Source organism: Parasteatoda tepidariorum, chromosome 6, assembly GCF_982258835.1.
Source record: "Parasteatoda tepidariorum strain Cologne lab strain chromosome 6, Ptep-v5.0, whole genome shotgun sequence".
Classification (NCBI taxonomy): domain Eukaryota; kingdom Metazoa; phylum Arthropoda; class Arachnida; order Araneae; family Theridiidae; genus Parasteatoda; species Parasteatoda tepidariorum.
The window spans coordinates 35,862,027-35,882,059 of record NC_141760.1 but is presented as its reverse complement, the minus strand read 5'-3'; the positions used below and the strand labels follow the sequence as shown (position 1 = coordinate 35,882,059).

Below are 20,033 nucleotides of genomic sequence, written 5' to 3'. Positions count from 1 at the left end.
CGTCAGCACTGTGGTCGGTGCGAGCCGGGTACTGAATTCGTATCGACCAGCAATCACTGGGATTCGAACCCGGTTCTCATTTTTCATATGGAGATTTAGAAGAAAATAAAATGGAATAAAAATTAGAAAATAGTTTTAGTCCCCAGATCAGTAAAAAATCATAAATGGAATTTGGGAAAATTATTAATTGAAAAGTGGATGACAGTAAATACTAAAAAAATTATTATGATCGCATCCTACAGGTTTTCACTAAAATTTAAATACTGCTCTTTAATCAAAAACCAGACATTGTTGTTGTAAGCTTTATTTTTGTTACAAATAACGAAATACTCGCAAAAAATTTGGCGAGCAAGATTTTAGTTCATCTTTGCGTAAAATTTTGTACTTTAACTTCATTTCTACCACAAGTTTTGGAGGTCAAGAAGTCAAGAAAATTGAACACTAATTTTCGTTTCGCAAAATTTTTCAATAGAATTTTTTTTTCTTTTTTTTGTTAAAACCTCTTCTTAAACTTTATTACTTAACTAACAAAGTTGGTAGTTAATTAATTATACTCTGAACCATATTTCTGTTTCCTTAAAGGCAATTTTAATGTAGTCCGTAACAAAATGTATGGAACTATATTTACTTTGCTGTCATATACCCTTGATTTTAAAAGAAGAGAAAACTTTAAAGAAAGGCTAAAAAAAATTTTAAAAAAGCAACGAAGCGTAAAATCGGAAATAGAGCTAATCAAAGAATGATAAATCCGTGACTAACTCGATACAGCAAAAAATAAAACTTAACATAGAACATTTTTAAAAATATTGACTGTCGAATAGATCAAAACAAAGAAGAATGGAACTAAAAAAAATTAAATAAAAGATGTTTAAATTCTCGGAGATACAAAAAAAAAGTGAATAATGAAGCTGAAAGAATGTATCAAAGAATCATGCACTTACGAATATGGTAGAAATAAGACTGATTCATTCACGAAATATACTAAACAATAAAGGATGAAAACACATAAAGAGCGAAACAACATGGGCTAAAATTATAAATTTAGCTTGAGTAGATATAATGATAATCCATGTTTAAATTGTTATTAAGAGTGTTTTATGTGCAATTTTAAGCAGGCACTAAAATGCTTCTGAGTATTGTGCTACAATACACAGAAAATTCTGAAACTTGTAAATAACCTATCTGGAAACAATATTATTGAGGAATTTGATTTAAAAACGTCACCTTTGAAAACTTAGATTACTATATTTCCAATACTTTGTACACTTTTGTAATATTTTGAACATAAAAATTTTCTAAATTGCAACAAGTGACAAAAAATAATAATCTGTCATATATATTAAATGTCTGTTAAGAAATTTCTAAACAAATGATGATTTAACAGAGTGTATGCAAGTATTTTTCAAATTATAAGTTTTTTTATGTTCCAGAACTTTCCTCTATTTTTATAGTTCCTGCTTAAGTTATATATATTTTTGTAACAGTTACAGTTATAAAATTTCGCACGGAAATCTTTACATGACGTTAAAAAAATAATACCATCAAATATGGTCAAGGAAAAAAAAAGTCTTACTCTCAAATTACATTTTTACAGAATAATATTAGAATATATTATTTTACAACTATGAATAAAATATTTTACAGAACACAACTTTACTTGCACGCGAAGGTACCTAAAAATTATTGACGGCTAACATATTTTTTTTTCTCAAAAGATTATGACAGTAAATTATTCTTATAAATGGCTGTCACGGAATATTTCCTAATGGTTATAAGATTAAAGGTTACATTCCAAGTATACTTTTACTACAGTTAACCTGTAAATTATTCTTTTCAAAGGAAATTGTTACTATTTTCAACTAGACCAATACTTTTTAAATCTTTATTATGAAGAAAAAGAATTGTCTTTACACTGCAAGTCAAAATGATCCAAAAAAAGTTTTCGAATAATTTAAAATACTTAGCGTTTTTTACATTTCCAGCAGAACATCTACATATTTAACTCTCATTAAAAAATTCTTCTTTATGAAATTCGAATTTAAATTATTTTGTTAAAATCGTTCGTTTGAAGTAATTTTAAGCAACTTTTAAAATTTTCGTAATTTTTGTAGAACAATGAAAAATGTTTCTTTACCTTAAATGGAATTTGAAGGAATTAATTAAAGGTTAAAGGTTAAGGGGTTAAAGGAATTTGTTTTTTACAATTGATTTTAAATATTTTTAGCTATTGATATTATATGAAGAATTTTATAGAAATTTCAATACTTCAGAAAGCTTAAAAAAACTAACTGTTGCCAAAATTAGTACAATATTACAGGGAATCCATTATTTCTTTAAATTCATATTGAATTTCAAGTACTGGAATTATTTTTAATATTACTTTGGTTTTTAAATTCATTTTAAACTATTTAAATTCTTTCCTTATTATTCCTATTTTCATTATTTTGGATTAGCCTTCAAAATATAAACAAGATTTGAAATTATTTGTACATGAATAACGCAGATTAATAAAACTGTCTAAATAATTGGATTCTCTTAGAGTTATAAAATGAAGTAAAATAATATGTAGCAAATCGTATTAGTAAAGGTAAAAGGGAGGATAAGTTTTTTTTTATTTTTATATCATCCAATGAAGTAATATTTTCTAAACATTTTATGTCAACTCTAAAGGCTTTATGTACAGGTAAAAGTAATCTCATACGAGGCAAAATGCTGTATAAAAAAGAGTTATAATTCAATCAGAATATTTCAGTCACTTTGTTGCCATGGATACGCAATTCACTTTAGTTTTTATCTAAAGTGAGCTTAAAAGCTTAATGTAAAATAGGAACAGATGGTATACAATTTGTTATCACTTGCTTTAAATTTATGATTCTTAATCTTTTACAAAATTTACAAATTTAAAATTAAGTTGCCTTTTGATATAAGTATATCATTTATATAAATTTTGCTAGAAATTTTTTTTTAGTCTATTTGTTATGAGACAGATTTTTGTAATTCTCTTTTTATGCTTTTTTATCTTTCAAAAAGAAACTTTTGCGATTAGCATTTTTGGATGGATTTGTTTATAAATTAATTTGTGTAATTAAGTATATCTACTTAAGTATAACTAACTTAACTTAATTAAGTATAATCTACTTAACTACTTAATTAAGTATAATTAAGTAGAAGGAAACTCAAACTATAAACAGTAGGTATATGCTTACGTTAACTTACACTATTTTCAATGTCTAAGTTATCGCACTGGATGAAAATTTAAAATTTTTAGAAAATTTCGATTTTTTTTCTTAACTGCATTTAAACTTTAGTTCATCAGCTTTTCCAAAACCTTTTAAATTTATGTTCTGAATTTTAGAAAGGAAGTTATATTGGGTTTTAAATATGCTGACAGACGAAACTGAAACAAGAATTAAATACCTGAAAGCGAAACTATAACGTTTTACTAAGCTTAAAGTATAGTAATATTTTCTTGGTGCATAAAACAAATGTATGCTTAAAACAAATATAATTCTTTATCAGAAAGTAATTTTTAAATAAAATTTTTTTTTTACTGTAACAATTTTCTTACATTTATTACATTTTACCAGCATTTCCTTTTCTTTTTTTTTTGCATTTTAAAATAATTTCTGAAAACATTGATTTTAACAGAATTTCTTAACGCTAATACACATTGCAAAAGTTTATAATTCAATTTTTTGAAACTTTGTATATAGATTTTGCATAATGCTAGCTATGATTTGAATTGAAAACTACGGCCTATGTGTGATTTTTTTAATCAAAATTTACGTAAAAAGGTTTATAATATTTCATTTAAAAATCAATACAAAATAATATATTTAGTCCTATTTCATCCTACGTTTGAAATTTTTTTAAATTTTTATAGCTCTAGAAAAAAAATTATTTTGATACTATTGTTGTATTACTATTTGTTGTATTACTATTGCGTTACTATTTGTTGTACAGTTTTTAGCGTGGAATGAATCATTGGAATGGTGTCATTGTAGTTTTTAAGCTCAAATATTTAATAAATATTTAAAGTATACTTTTAATTTATAATTTTAGAAGTAATGCTTGTCAAACATAAAATTAAAAGGCTAATTAAGGCCTTTCTTTAAGACCCGTTGGATTCTTTTAACATTAGAACGTAATTAACCTTGTAACGAGAAGTGATTCGCATTATTGAACTCCTAATAAGGATTTCCAAACTCTTTGCCTTAGTATTGAATCTGTTGCTTTAAAAATGTAACATCTTTGTAGTCAGAGGCTATTTCGATGGAATTAGTAATGAATCGAATAATTTACCCACATTTTCCAAAGCAAAATTTAATTGTTTTTATCATTAGCAATTTCCTATGCTGTTGAATGACTGCTCCGATACGCGCAGTATTTTTTCAATTTATATTTATAACTATCTGCCTCATTTATTTATATCCACAACTGTTTGCATCACTTAATTATACCTACAACTGTTTGCATCATTTTGCAACATTTAAAATTTTTCTGTCTTAATTAAATTGTACACATCACCAAAAAAAGAAACGAAAAAAAAATTTTTTTTTTCGTTTGGAGAAAGATTTATTATTTTGATTTTAAGGGAGCTGAAAACAAATGAAATTCAAAAATAAAACTAAAGTTTTACTTGATATAGTTTTAGATTTTAGTTTTGAAATAAACTCATGTAATTTTCAGAAGTTTTACAAAAATAGGGAAAATTCTCTGTAGACCAATGCCTAGATATAGTATTTTTCATTTTTTTCTGCAATGAATATCTTATTTTTCTTCACCACCATCGATTAGCAGCCTATCTAAGTAGTGTATTTGAGGTAATAACCACCCTTTTCACATACCCACCAATAACATCTCAGAAGACAAGGAAGCTTCTTCGTCAATCATTAAAGTAGCTATCGCAGTGAGTTTTTGCAATGGAACGAACCCATACTTGCATTAACAGAAGAAAAAGCATCAAAAGTCTTATAATTGCTAATTGTAACTTAAAACCAAACATTAATCTGACGTAAATTCGTTCTTAAAACACGATCAGGTGACCTCTACCAATAAAATTTCAATACTCTGAGCTGAACAAGTGTTAGGCAACATGAGCATATTGCTCGAAGCAAATATTTATAAGACAAAAATTGTGTGTATTTAAAATAAAAATTGACGCAAAACCATCATAAATTGAATTGATCGAGGCTTAAACCCAAATCACATACTCATAAGAATTTATGTACTTGTTGATTACATGAAAATCTCAAAACTACGAGAAAATTTAAAAAAGAAGAATGAAATTAAATCATTTTACCTTCTACAACACTATATACTACAGTGGAGCTTGGGCAAAACTTGAAATAACTCGGATTTTGCAAATGATCGAACACTGTCTTTACTTGGATTTCTTCTGGAAGGTTGTATTTGGAATTAGAATTCATGAAGCAAGAGCGCTCAGATGGTTGGCAAAACGTTTTCATGATTCCTGAAAGAGTGAGAAGAACTTCCGCTTTTTTTGTCACTCCAGTAGACTTAGTTTCTCCTGATACGGTGATGTTGACAGTGATATGATATTTCTCTTTACCTGAAACAAGAAAATAAATGAATTTAGTACTAATATGAACTGTAAATTACTATGGGTAAAGGACGATGTAATATCAATATACTATGCAATGAGGCTAATTATAAACGGTGATGTTTAAAATAGGTGACTTAATGGCGAAATCGTTTAGTTCCTTTCTGTAGAAAATTTTAGAATCATAAATTTAAAGTTTGGTAATTAGATTCAATATAAAACATTCAAATGAAAAAAACAAAATAAGAATATTCCATTATTCACTTAAAATAAGGTAGCGTGAAAGTCCTATAACTATTAAAGACTCTCGAGAGTTAAATAAACAGTTTGTTATTAATTATTAAAAGTAGCAGTTTTAACTGTTTTTATATTGCTATAGCTTTACAAAAATAATTAATTTGAATTTTCTGAAAGCATCAATTTATGATATAATAGTCTATTTCTAAGAGAAAGAAACAAGAAAAGCTTTGTAATAAAAATTTTCTTTTCATATTACTTCGCAAGTTGTAATAAAAAATATTATTACCAAATTTTTAAGATAAGCATCTTTAGCATCAAATTATAAGCATAAAACTCAGTTTTCAATTATAATTTTTCTTTTTCATTGAAGCTTGAAAAAACGCTTAAAAAAAAAAGAAAAAAAAATTCTCGCAACAGCCAATTTTCAATCAAGGGGTTCTTAGAGGTTAAGGGTTTTTACAAAATTCAGGGCTCAAAGAAAAAGAAAGAATCTAAATAACTCTTGATCTAAGATCTTATTTTCGCGTACTAGGACTCAATCATAATGGTTCATGAGAGGATGCTAATTATTTAGCGAAGAGGATGTTTTAAGTTACTAAATTGCACACAACAGCGTACTTTCTCTGAATAAACATAACTTTCTTTCTAAATATTTGGATTTCTGATCCTCAAAATATGGGTGATGCGGAGGCCGCAATCCCAAATATATGTTTTCAAAAGTCCGATTAGGAGCAACGAAAGTGTAGACCCCTTATGTTAATTTACGTCTTTCATATTTTGTCATATCTAAAGAGCTTCTTAAGCGAAACAAGAAAATTTGGATACAATTATACAATTCATTTATATAAAGATAATTTTCTGCTAAAAAAGTATTTTTAATAAATATTTATTATTTTTTATGATTTTATTTAATAACAGTCAAAAAATTGAACTGTATGGTGTGCAAATTTTTAAATCCTTCAAAAGAATGTCATTTGAAATGAGAGAATACGAAACTTGAATGAAATTTGTCGAATAATTCGCGAACAAATCGAGTTTTAAAGAAGTCGCATACCTAATACAAGTCTGCCCTCCTGACCAAAGATATAGTTTTGTTAAGATTGCGGCTATCTATATATCCGTAATCTAATATATATATATATATATATATATCTATCTATATATATATATATATATATATATATATATATATATATATATATATATATATATATATATATATATATATATATATATTTTAATAAATGCGCTATTGTTTTTCTTAATTTTTCTCTTTCTTTTTTCTTTTTATCCTTTCTGTATTTATTTATTATGCCCTAGTATCTATTTATATATGTATATCATATTCTCGATATTTTCTTGATTGCGGCTGGTTTCCTATCCTATTTTGAGTATCAGGATTCCAAATCCATCCATAAAAAATATCTTCAATCAGAGCAGCTGTATTTTTGTCTGTATCGTCTGCACTAATAAAATATCCCCTTAACTAATTATTCTGGTCAAAAATATCGCATGTACTAATTTATTATCATATTTGAGGTAACCTAAGTGTACCATTAAGATTGAGTCCTTGTACATGACAATCTGATCATTGGATCAAAAGTTATTCAGAATGATTCGTGTTTTTTTCTGGTTTGTGAGGCACTGTACCTGAATAATTTAAAAAAAATGTAAGACTTCCAAAATACATTCGTAAGTGTAGTGCAAACAAATAATGTCATAATGAACAAATTTACTTTAAATAGTCTAGTTTCAGTAACCATGCTAAATTACTAAGCATATTTCAATTTTCCGATAACTTTGACTCCAATTTAAAAAGCAAGAAACTAAGCTCTCGTATATCATGCGATTTCGTTATAAGCAATTACCATTACGTTTGAAAAACACGCTTAAAACTTTTCTGTCCCTCGAAAAAGAAATAAAAATACGACTATTTTCGGACATAAATGCATGCCCCTGTGATCCTGACCTTGACATTTAAGTGTGATTCCGTGCGTACAAATAATTAACGAAATTCTTCGCATTTGTTCATTTTCGTTAGTGTGTCGAATACCAATGATTTTTTATTAAATTTATAATTAAGCTTCAATGTCGAATGTCAACTGCAATTTATATATATAATATATATAAATAATATATAATACATACGCAATATATCTATATCTGTATCTCTTTATATCTATATCTATATCTGCTATAATATGCGGGAATTTAGAATTAGGAAAGGAATTGGGTGATTGCTTGAAAGAAGAATTTTTTTTATCTAATAGAACGTAATCAAAAAGGGAAAAATTCATTCGTCTGCTATGCGATGCCATATTTTCTCAAGCTTAATCAAAGGAACTTCCAAACTTGCCCGTTAACTATTAAAATAATTCTTTAATATATATATATATATATATATATATATATATATATATATATATATATATATATATATATATATATATATATATATATATATATATATATATATATATATATATATATATATATATATATATATATATATATATATATATATATATATATATATATATATATATATATATATATATATATATATATATATATATATATATATATATATATATATATCAGGGCTCGAAGAACCACCCGTCCGCCCGTCCTCGGTGGTCAAAAATTCCCTGCGGACAACGAATTTTTCGAATCTGACGTCCGCGAGGACGGCCATTTTCCCGTTAATGTTCGTGATACATTTTCAATTTTTATTATCTTACAAGAGTCTAGCTCCTCACTTCTAAAATTACCCTCTAATCTAGAAATACAGCATACTGCGCATGGTGGAATTGATGTTTTCTCTGTCTGGGAATACTGCAGCTGTTGAAAGGGGCTTTTCAGCAATGAACTTACAAAAAAACACATTACGTACTGGTCTTAAACAAGAAGCGTTAAACGCAATTATGAACATCTACCTAAATGGAAAACCTCTTACAGATTTCTGTGCTGAAACCTCTGTAAATCATTGGCTTGATTGTGGAACTGGCAAACGTCATATTTGATTCATTTAAAAAAAGCAGTACCCTCGGATAAATTGACCTTTGTCATTTAAATTATTTCATAAAAGAAGTACTAGGCTACTATTAGTTACCTAGCATTTCTTTTATTACTGTATATTGTAATTCTAGTATTTGTAAACCTATTAACTACTAATTCATAGAGCAATTTATATAAATGTTTGTAATAAATAAGAGAAAATTATATTTTTATTTATTTAGAAACTACGGGTTAGTTTCAAAGGAGGACGGGTACATTGTTGGATAAGCCGTCCTGTGGGACGAGTAAAATTTCTGAGTTTTTTCGAGCCCTGATATATATATATACATATATATATTTCGTTATATCGTTTATTCGTTTCATTTTGACGACTCCATCTTGGTGCGCTAATTTTTTTGTCCATGAGTGTATATATATATATATAATTCCCTAAAAAATTGTAAAACTTAACATTGTTACTGCGCGAGTTACTAGTTTGTTATGAAAGCAAAAATTTTCAGAAGAAATGGGCAACAATTTGAATAAACTATGTTTAGTTTGCAATCCAAAAAATAACCTTGAAGTTTAAATTCCTTGAAAAACATGCTGTTATTGTTGGCAAACCATTGTAAGTTCTTTTCAAGTCTTTCTCTCATTTAAAACAATAAATCAAAGCTTACAAAGCATTTTTTCGAAATACAACAGCATATTCGCCAAATCTATTTTTCTTGGAACATCATTCAAAGCTTATTTTATGTTTTAGCTTAAGCTTTCATTATTTATATACAGCTTTTTCAGAATTTAAAAATAGTTTTTTTGACAAATAGAAGTTTTCTTGAGTTTTGTTAAACTTGTTAATGATTATAAAATTAATGTTTTTAAGTCATTAATCTGTGTTTATTAAACTAACTTGATCAGTTTCATCTTAATCAAAATTGAAAATTTTTGTATTTAATTATTGCTTTTATTCAATTTTCAGCATTTAAATTTTTTAATTCATTACGACAAAATACAACTTCTACAGGACTATTTCAACAATTATTACAATTAATTTTTTTACAATATTAAGAAAGAAAGAAAATAAATATTAATTCTTGACAGTTTAAGAAACATATTTTTATGCATTTGCTTTAAACCTTTTATTCATTTATTTGTTTATCTATTTATTTATATATTTATTTATTTCAAAATTAGAAGGCTGAACTCAAACTAAATACGTTTTTTTCAACAAAACCAACATTATTTTTCAATTAAGTATTAAAAACTTGGTTTCATTTTTAAGCATTAAGAGAGAAATATTTTGACGATGTTATTATTTCAGCATTATGATGATACTGAAACTAATCACAATAATCACAGTCGTATCGTAATATAATTATATTTGCTCATCTTTTATAATTATATTACCTCCTAATATAATTAATATAATATAATTATCATTTATAATTATATTAGTCGTATCATTTATAATTATATTATCTCCATTTAAAATCAAATATTTAGGTAAGCTAAATTTCTTTATTCGAAATAATCTTTTTCCATAGTTGAATGTTTGAAAATCGATCAATCTTCAATCAATATATTCCCTGAGCTCAAGGTATTTATAAAGATAGTGGACTTTAATTTGGATAAAATATTAACATTTTATTTTTTTTATTTTATAACAATCGGTGAATTGTTGATCCAATTTTGAGTTTATAGCTACCAATATTCAAGAAACTATCCTTATAATTTGGAACCCAATCCAAATGAGAAGGGTACTCCCGAATCAAGTATTGGTTGACATTTACCTTCTTAGAGAGATTTTTTTAAAGTCACAAACCCGCATTTGCGTTACATGGAGAGCAAAACCACAAAAACTTCCCTCGGATAGCCAGACGGCGAGGAGACTCTGATCCATGATTTTTCTACCATTGAGGATATCGATGATATTTTACGTCATCACTATAGTCGGCGAGAGACAGGAGTGGAATTCGTTTCGACCAGCCATCCACCTTATTGTTACATGGTTATCACCTTATTGTACACTAGCGCTCTATTTCCAGAGCTCAAGGCATTAAAAGTATTAAAGACCCATACATTTTAGGGAGGGCCAAAAAATGGAAAGTTTGGAGAAGTGACTTCTAATAAAAGTTGTACTTTTTTTTTTGTTAGGAAATAAAATTAGAAATTAATTATTTATTTCTTTAAGTCGCACATGATCTTTCAAGAAAACATCAACATTTTTTATTGTTTTTTTAATATAAATATTATTAATTTTTGTACTAATTTCACCTGCGTGTTTTCATTCAACATCTTTTAATGCATCGCTGAAAATATTTATATTTTTTGTGTGCTTTTCAAATCCTGCATAAGCTTTTAAATTTTTGGTAACTAATAAAAATTTTAGTGCACAAAATTAAGAAAGAATTATTTTATTTTATAACCGTGATTGAAAAGCTGTATGTTCGTTTGGCTCATATACCAGGGAAGGGATTCGTCAAAAACAAAGAAAATTTCGTGAAATATGAGTATCGATTTCTTAAAGAGCATCAAAGCGCGAACAAATAATAAATAAAAAGAAAACTTAAAATAAACGCTTTCTATCAACGTATGCTATTTTTGACGCTCTCCTTCTTAGCTTAAACTTATAATTTGTCAAATACCAATGCTCCAACATACAATGGAATAAAAGAAAATTCAAGAAATATCTATATAAAAGCATAGATTTATTTCGAATTTTTGACTTCGGTATTAAAGCATGAGGAATGGAGAAAAGTCGACAATATAGATGTTTTTCCCGAGTCTGAATTCAAAGTTTAAACTATTCTTTCAGTTTCTGCACATTGAAAGAAATTGATGGACGAGAAATACAAAACATCATCCGAAACTTCTCAGAATAGAGAAATGATCGATTCCTCTTTTCCTTTTCCTGTTTTTCTTTCACGCATAATCTTCTTATTTTGTGTATATATATATATACATGCGTGTGTGTGTATGTGTATATCGTCCCGCAGATCGTTAAGACACGGTTCCCAGCAGATCACCGAAGTCAAGCATCAGTGTGCGGGTGGTTAGTGTGTGGGTCCGTGACCACTTGAATCAGCCTGCGTAAGAACAGAGGGTGTGCGGTATTGGTCATCGTTAAACTGTTCTACCGTAAAGTACTCGACTTCGCTTGCAGGTCGTCAGGCTACCCAAGCGGGGGTGCCCTCCCCTCTGCAGAGGATCAAAATTGTGATGGCATGTCGTCGGATCATCCTCAGGAGGGATGTTTCCCAGACCGCCGCCAATAGCCCATTGTGCAGCTCTAGAACGACGTAAATGAACAACAACATATATATATATATATATATATATATATATATATATATATATATATATATATATATATATATATAATCCAAGTATTTAAGCGTAAAATTAAGCGATTATTTTTTCAATTAAGTTTTGGGTTAGTTTGTTTTTAATTTTTTTAAAAATCTAATGCATGTTTTTTTGTTGTTATGGTAATACAATTTAAAGCATTTTGATTTTTTTTTAAGTAAAAAGACGTTTCGTTTCAAAAATATTCAATAATGAAATTGAATATTTTAGAATATTTTGATTTGTTTTATATCATGAAAATATATTTTTTTATTTTACTGATTTTATTTTTCTTGTGTAAAAAGACATAAGTACGCATTTTAATTTATTGCAACGCTTTTTTTCATTGTTTTAATTATCTGTACATGTAAGGTGCAATTTTTTATGCTCTAATTATTTGCAAATTTTGCATTAGTCATACTGTTAACTCGTTTTCAGTAGTAATGGAATCAGAGGAAAAAATACACTGGAAACGTTGGCTAACCTGTTCAGATGGCAGGGCCGCATTTTTAAATAGGTAAAAGTAAAAAAAAAAGTTTTTTTTGAGCATAAAATCCTTATTAACTTCTAAATCATTTATCAGATCTGAAATTTGTCTCATTCAATTAAAACATACTTCTACTTTGGAAACAGAACCTTTTAAGTCTAAATAGATGCACGTTAATGTTCCATTTTTTCATCCCTCCAAACGACGACAATTTAGGACGTACAATTTTTTACCACTTGTATCAATTTTTGGCTATATTTACAGCATTATAAATAAAAAGTTAAGCCTCATAATATGCAAATCATTTTGTATTTAAAAATGAACAGATGAAATTAAGCATTTGCAAATCTGAAATTGCGTTCTCTGAAAACAGGTTTTTCGTTAACTTTTTTTTCATCAAATTTTAATGAAAAATTTATAACATTAATAATAATAATTTGATTTCTTTAGTGAATCTAGTGATTTATTTGAATCTGTGTTGTTAAAATTGCATATATTTTACACTCGTTATTTACTTATCGTCCGGGGCACTTAAATTAACTTATAGTTAACAAGTATTTGCGATCAATATTGACTGTAAAGTGTAGAAGCTGTTTATTGGGATAGCATCGAGGTTTAGAAACGTAGCTTTCCAAGAATTGGAAATTAATTCTCCTTTTAAGGTTTAATTTTCGCTCAAAATCTTGGGAATTCCCTGAAATGTGTAATTAGCACACTTTAATTATCCTGTCATTTAAAGTGCGATTCAATTCAGGTGACTGGTAGTAAATTAATTCATTTTTACTACGAATTACATACTCTGTATCTTAATCATCATTTCAAACAATGTAATTCATATATTTCATACTTTATACTTAGTGTTACATATACTTTAAATGGAATAAAGAACCCTGCAAGTTTTATACACTGTGATTATTGTAAAAACATTTGCATAAAAGATTCATTTTGATGAGTAAAATATCAACTCTTTACTTAAAGATAGGAATTGTGGAAAAGAAGAAAAATTAGGATAGCAAAAACGCAAGCGCATATAATTAAAGAGGAGTGTATAACTATTCCAGAGCAAATGCTTTTATTAGTATATAAACAGATAATTACAACAGTGAACTAAACTAATACAGTTTTACTTTATTTTATAACCGTCGTTGAACAACCGATCCAATTTTTTATGGGTTTACGACTACTAATGTTCAACTCCACAGAATAATTTTGAACCCAATCCAGAAGACAAGGGAACTCCTGGATCAAGTATAGGGAGAAATTTGCCTTCGTGGACTACTTTTTGATGGAACTAACCCGCATTTACGTTACATGGAGAGGAAAACCACGAGAACCTCTCACAGTTAGCCTTACGGCAAGAGGACTTTAACCCATGATCCGTCTAACACTGAGGATATTTCACGTCAGCACTGTGGTCAGTGCAAGCCGGATGCGGAATTCTTAATTTTTTCTCATAGCAGTGGGAATGTTTTACTTGATAATGCAGTTGTAGTTCATTTGCGTCGCACTAGAGCTGATGGGTTATTGGCGACGGTCTGGGAAACATCCCTGAAGATGATCGAAGACCTGCCATCACAATTTTGATCCTCTGCAGAGGGGAGGGCACCCCCTCTTCGGTCGCCCGATGACCTGCGCCCGAAGTCAAGCACTTTACGGTAGAACAGTTTAATGAGGAACACACCCTCGGACCCTTCGCAGACTGATCCAAGTGATCATCCACCCACACACTGACCACAGCCAATGATGCTTAACATCTGTGATCTGCTGGGAGCCGTGTCTTAACTATCAGTTCACTTCGGGTTCCAGAAAACGTCATTTGCTTAAAAAATTATAAAGTTTGAAGAAATTGACATGTTTCGAGGGCTCAAAAGTAGGCGATCTTTTCACGACTCACCAGTAGTGAATGAAGAAAACAGAACAAATAAGAAAAAGAAAAAGCAAAATTGCCAACGAAAAATTGGTAAGTAAATTAAAGATTTATGAAAAATAGAAAAATAATAGCAGCCGAGAGATATAGTGAGCATAGGAGGTGAAAGATACGAGAGCAAAAAGAGTTAACTCAGCACCCCTAGAACTTAAAAATACATTTTACGTTTATTTTCCTCATATGGCTGCAGTGATTTTCAATAGTTTTTATGTCACCTTTATTTCATTTTCGATATTTTCATTGGCAACTTCGCATTTTCCTATTCAAATCTGTTTTGTTTGCCTCATTAACATTTTGTGAGTCCTGAGCATATGTGCCTATTTTCAAGTGCTTGAAGCATGTTGAAATTTTCCACTTTAATAACCTTAAAAGCAAATGAATTGTTTCTATATATCTTTTCGCTTCTGTTTCTTAGAAATATTATTTTAATTGGTGTGAATGGTTTGTCAGAATGAATGAGTTAGTGATTGAAACAATGACTGATGGGCAATATTCGATCTTCATTGTCTTTAAAAAGGAAAGCAACGATACTTTTAAAGAAAGGTTTAAAAGTCCTTAAAAAAAGTAACTTCTAATACATGTTGATTAAAATTATCTTCAAATGTACTGCATACATTTTTCCAAATACAAACTGCATATAATGGCCACTATAAGACGCAAATCAATTAATGGAAAGCAGCACTATTTTAAAGGAATGATAATAAAAGCCTTTTTGGATTTTGAAAACGATTTACAATCTTTTTTGCTACATAAACTTTTACAAATGTTCTAGTTCGAATAAAAGGGAAACGGTGCCTAGAACTAGGAATAATTGAAGCTTAACAACCCCATCCCTCCCCCGTCAGGGGGTATCCGGAGATAGAACTAGGAATAACTTAAACTTTACAAAATCGCGATTAAGTGAGAGGTTTCACGTATGTGAATTTTTACACAACGTATTCATATCTTATATTTGTACTGTACATTAGTATCTTATGTATAAGTATCCTTCAGACGCTAATGACTTCGTTTCATATAAATTCATATATTGCGTATACATATTTCATATTCATATTACGTATGCGCATTCGTATTCATATTTCACACATCCACATGTAGCTTCAAAATAAGTATATTTTTATCATGACATTTTATATATGTATCTCAAAAATTCGTATAAAGTATATTTTCGTATTTATATATTTATATCTAATGTATATTTATTTTATATATAGTACATTTACATCCTATGCAATCATATCTAATGTATTTTTGTCTTATGCTCACTCGTTTAATTCTTTCAAACCATAACTATTAAATATTGATAGTTATCCACATGTAGTCTTACTATACATATTTTTATCCTCACATTTTATCTAAGTATCTCAAAAAATCGTATAAAATATATTTCTGTATATAAACTGCTGTTTGTAGAAAATGCAACACCATGAAGGAATCATCAGAATCAAATGAAATTCGCAGCAAATGTCAATTATAGGATATTATGCAAATTAATAAAGTTTCAGAGCCATCGCGCGTGCGTGGCGCGCGCAGCGCCCTCTGAATTGATGCTGAAAGCGTATAAATAAAGTGCTGTAGCGGGACGTTGAAAATAGTCTATGATTATTTGTTAGTGGCAAACGTTTAGTGAGACCTGAGTATGCCTCCACGACGGAAGAATAAGAAATTCAAGCAACTTACGGAGTTTGAACGAGGGAGGATAATCGGCCTTCGAGAAGGAGGATTTTCCTATCGCGCAATAGCAGCTCGTATGCAGCGGAACAGTTCCACAGTGATGCGAGTTTGGAAGCAGTGGACCGACGAGCACCGAACAACTCGAAAAACAGGCACTGGACGACAGAAGGTGACGTCAGAGCGCGATGATCGACACCTGCTCCGCATGGCGGTGAATGATCGCACAGCTTCCTCCAGGCAGCTGGCAGCACATTGGTCTACTGCTACAGGTGTACAATTGTCGGCTTCGTCAATTCGTCGTCGTCTGCTGCGCCGTGGATTGCGTGCAAGGGTGCCATTATACAGGATTCCCCTCACGGCGGATCATCGACGGCTGCGTCGGCAGTGGGCTCTTGAGCACAGAGACTGGCGAGCTGATTGGCACCAAGTTGTCTTTTCAGATGAATCACGCTTCAATTTGTGGACCCATGATGGCCGTGTTCGTGTTAGACGTTATGCCGGTCAACGCTGCCTTCCTGAGTGTATTATTGAACGACATAGTGGTCGAACACCCGGAGTTATGGTCTGGGGTGCGATTTCGTATCATGGACGATCCAATTTGATACCAATTGAGGGTAATCTCAATAGCAACAGATACGTCCGTGAAGTGCTACAGCCCGAAGTTGTTCCTTTCCTTCAAGGCATCCCTGGAGCTATCTTTCAGCAGGATAATGCACGCCCACATGTTGCGCGGACTGTTAGAGACTTCTGTTCAGCACAACGCATGCAACTTCTCCCTTGGCCTGCTTATTCGCCGGATATGTCGCCTATTGAGCACGTGTGGGATATGGTTGGTCGGCGTCTCACTCGTGATCCGCGTCCTGCAGTTTCCAAAGACGAACTTTGGTTGCGCATACAAGCGATATGGAATTCTCTTCCTCAAGCAGATATTCAACATCTGTTTGACTCCATGCCACGTCGTATAGCAGCACTTATTGCAGCGCGTGGTGGCTGCACCAAATACTGATTTCGGACGCTTAATTTGTTTCTTTTGTTTTGAAAATTTCATCATTTATTTGTATCAGTACAAGTCGTTTCTGCATTAAATTTCATTTGATTCTGATGATTCTTTCATGGTGTTGCATTTTCTACAAACAGCAGTTTATGTAGAGGTTGGACTTTGGTATATTTAGCCAGAATTAAGAGCATACACTGAGAAAATAATACTAAAATGAACAAATTTGAGAAGAGTTTTAAAAATGTCTGTACCGTCTGAGCGTTAAAACAGATCTGCGGTTAGAGAAGGTGGTGCTGCTATTGTGCGTGGATGTGCATTCCCACATTTATATATTCATATCTGAAGTATATCTCTCTTATATGAATGATGCATTTTCATCCTATATATTCACATCTAACTTATTCATATCTTATGATCACTTGCCTTATGCATTCAAACCATAATTATTCGTATTAAGTTTTTTTTTTGTTTCATATATTAAATATTGGAATCTTATGTATTGGAATCCAATGTATTCAATCTATATTTGATTTTAACTTTTTGAATCCTGCGTATTTCTGTCTTTAATATACCAGATGGCAGGTTACCTTACGTCAAACTGTGTATTTTCATTTGATTGGCATAGAAAGGTTCAATAATTAATCCTTTTTTAAACTTATTAAATATTAGTGCGTCAAGCTTGATTCCTTAAGACTTGAATAAAGACGCGCAAAAACCTCATCTTTCAGTTTTTACTGCAAATCATGTTTTTGCTTTTTTTTTTATCATTCTTGCTCTGATAAATCTCTTAAATGCAGCATTTTGTTTATGAAGAAAATTTAATGATCACGCCAACCTTCACTTTTGAAGTGTAAAATAAAGTATGTAAGAACCTGCGCAAAAACATTTCATTTCACTGAGACTGGTAAAATCTAAAATAGCCAATGCGAATGTGAATTTATCGGAGATTTTAGAAGGTTTCTCAAACCTTCTTTTGTAGAGGCAGATTCAATCTCAATATAAAAGGGATGCTTATACAAGATTAGTGCAAACCTCAATAACTAGCGTAAACTAGCAGAGTTAAATTTAACATTGTTACAAGTTTGCATGGTTTATTTCTAATCATTTATAAGCCTTGATGGTCTTCATGATAAAAACTGTTGCTGACATTAAAATCATCCCAACACCGCTAACTGGGATATAGTTTTAATATTCAGGATAAGACACTAGAATCTTTAACTAGCTATATCATTTCTTATGCATTCAAATCTAAATATCCATGGATTATGTTTTTTCCATCTTCAATGTTTAAACCTTCTGTGTTCTTATTTAACGCATGCGAATTTTGCATTATTATCATTTAAGAAATTGCCTTTTATGCTTGTCAATTGGATATCAAAGTAAATTGTCCTATGACAACTCTAATAAGAATTTTAAATTATGAAAAAAGTAGAATAAAATCGTTTGCCAAAGGCATCTTATGAATAGATTTGCCTGATTTTCTTCCTAAATGGAAGTTTAAGCCTTTATACATCGACTGGACTTTTAAATCTTTCTTATAATATTTCGACATAGAATTGAAACGAAACAAAATATCAAACCAGGCCTTGTTTGTTCCTGTAACATGACTTTCCATTTATAATTACTTTTTGGCAACACATGATTGTTTGAAATTGAACATTTTCTTTGGAACTGTTTATTTCTTGATTTTTGCTCTCAGACGTCATTATATGATCAGTCTTTGTTCGTTAATTCAACTTTCTATTTCGGCCAAATTTGCAAAGAAGTCTTTCTTAATTTTTCATTGATTCATATACATTTTCAACATTTATTAAGTCCTATTTAATTGAAAACTTCATTCTCTTCAAAACTAGACAGACGTGTTTGCTTGCTAAGAACCGTGCTAACAAATATGCTTAAAAAATAAGCACTTCATGTTTATTCAGTTTTTAATTCAGATTTCTATCTTGATTAAATTTCCAAAGAAGTCTTTCTTATTTTTTTATCGACTCATTAACATTTTCAAGTGGCTCTGAAGCGAATTATTAAATGTAATCTACTTGAAAACTTCATTATCTTCAAAACTAAATAAATATAAGTTTGCTTGCTAACAGCAAATGCGAATAAATATGTTTTAAAAATAAACAATTCATATTTGTTTATTTTTGAGGCGAATGAAGTTTTGAATAAGATATTGTCTTACCGCTTCAGTTTCTTGGGGTTATTTATTTAAATTATTAAAAGTTTAATTTTAATTAATGTTTTATTACGTGAGGATCTTTTCTAATGATGTTAAAGTCTCAACAGGAGTTATATTTATCCAATCAATATTTCATAAATTGTATTGAGTGTAGTATTTATCTATCTTATGTGGTTTTGCTACATTAAATGAAATATTTATCAAGGATTTCCTTTTCTTTATTAATCTAATATATATAACTCTCTTACGTGGTTCCCAAATTTTGGCTGTATTTCATTCCGCCGGCTTTGTTTTGTTTACGTTAAAATTTCTCTTACACGGCGAATCAACCAATGGTTACCGCTAAAAATGTCACTTTCCAAATCTAGCTGAGGTGGCTCAACATATAGCGCTTTTAAGAACGGAAACTGAAATAACCATAGATCATCAGTTTTGGCAATCTCATACTATTAAGCTAGGCAGAAGTGAGTAGTCTTTGTCAATAGATCTCTATTTTAGTATTTTGTTGAAAGTGCTTTTTTTCACGAATTTATATATTACGAATTTATTTGATGATTTCTGATTGATATTGCGAATTATACTATAGCACATTTCTAATAGGTTTAACTAATTACATGTCATTTA

General features: G+C 29.8%; 1 protein-coding gene across 1 annotated transcript in view; it reads right to left on the bottom strand.

Annotated features, from left to right (window-relative positions):
• The window catches only part of LOC107449160 (proto-oncogene tyrosine-protein kinase receptor Ret), a 184,806-nt gene that overhangs the window by 96,168 nt on the left and 68,605 nt on the right, over window positions 1-20,033 (bottom strand). The window contains exon 3 of the mRNA XM_087165636.1: window positions 5,303-5,572. Coding sequence (XP_087021762.1) covers window positions 5,303-5,572 — 270 coding nt within the window. The remainder of the gene's footprint in view (window positions 1-5,302; window positions 5,573-20,033) is intronic.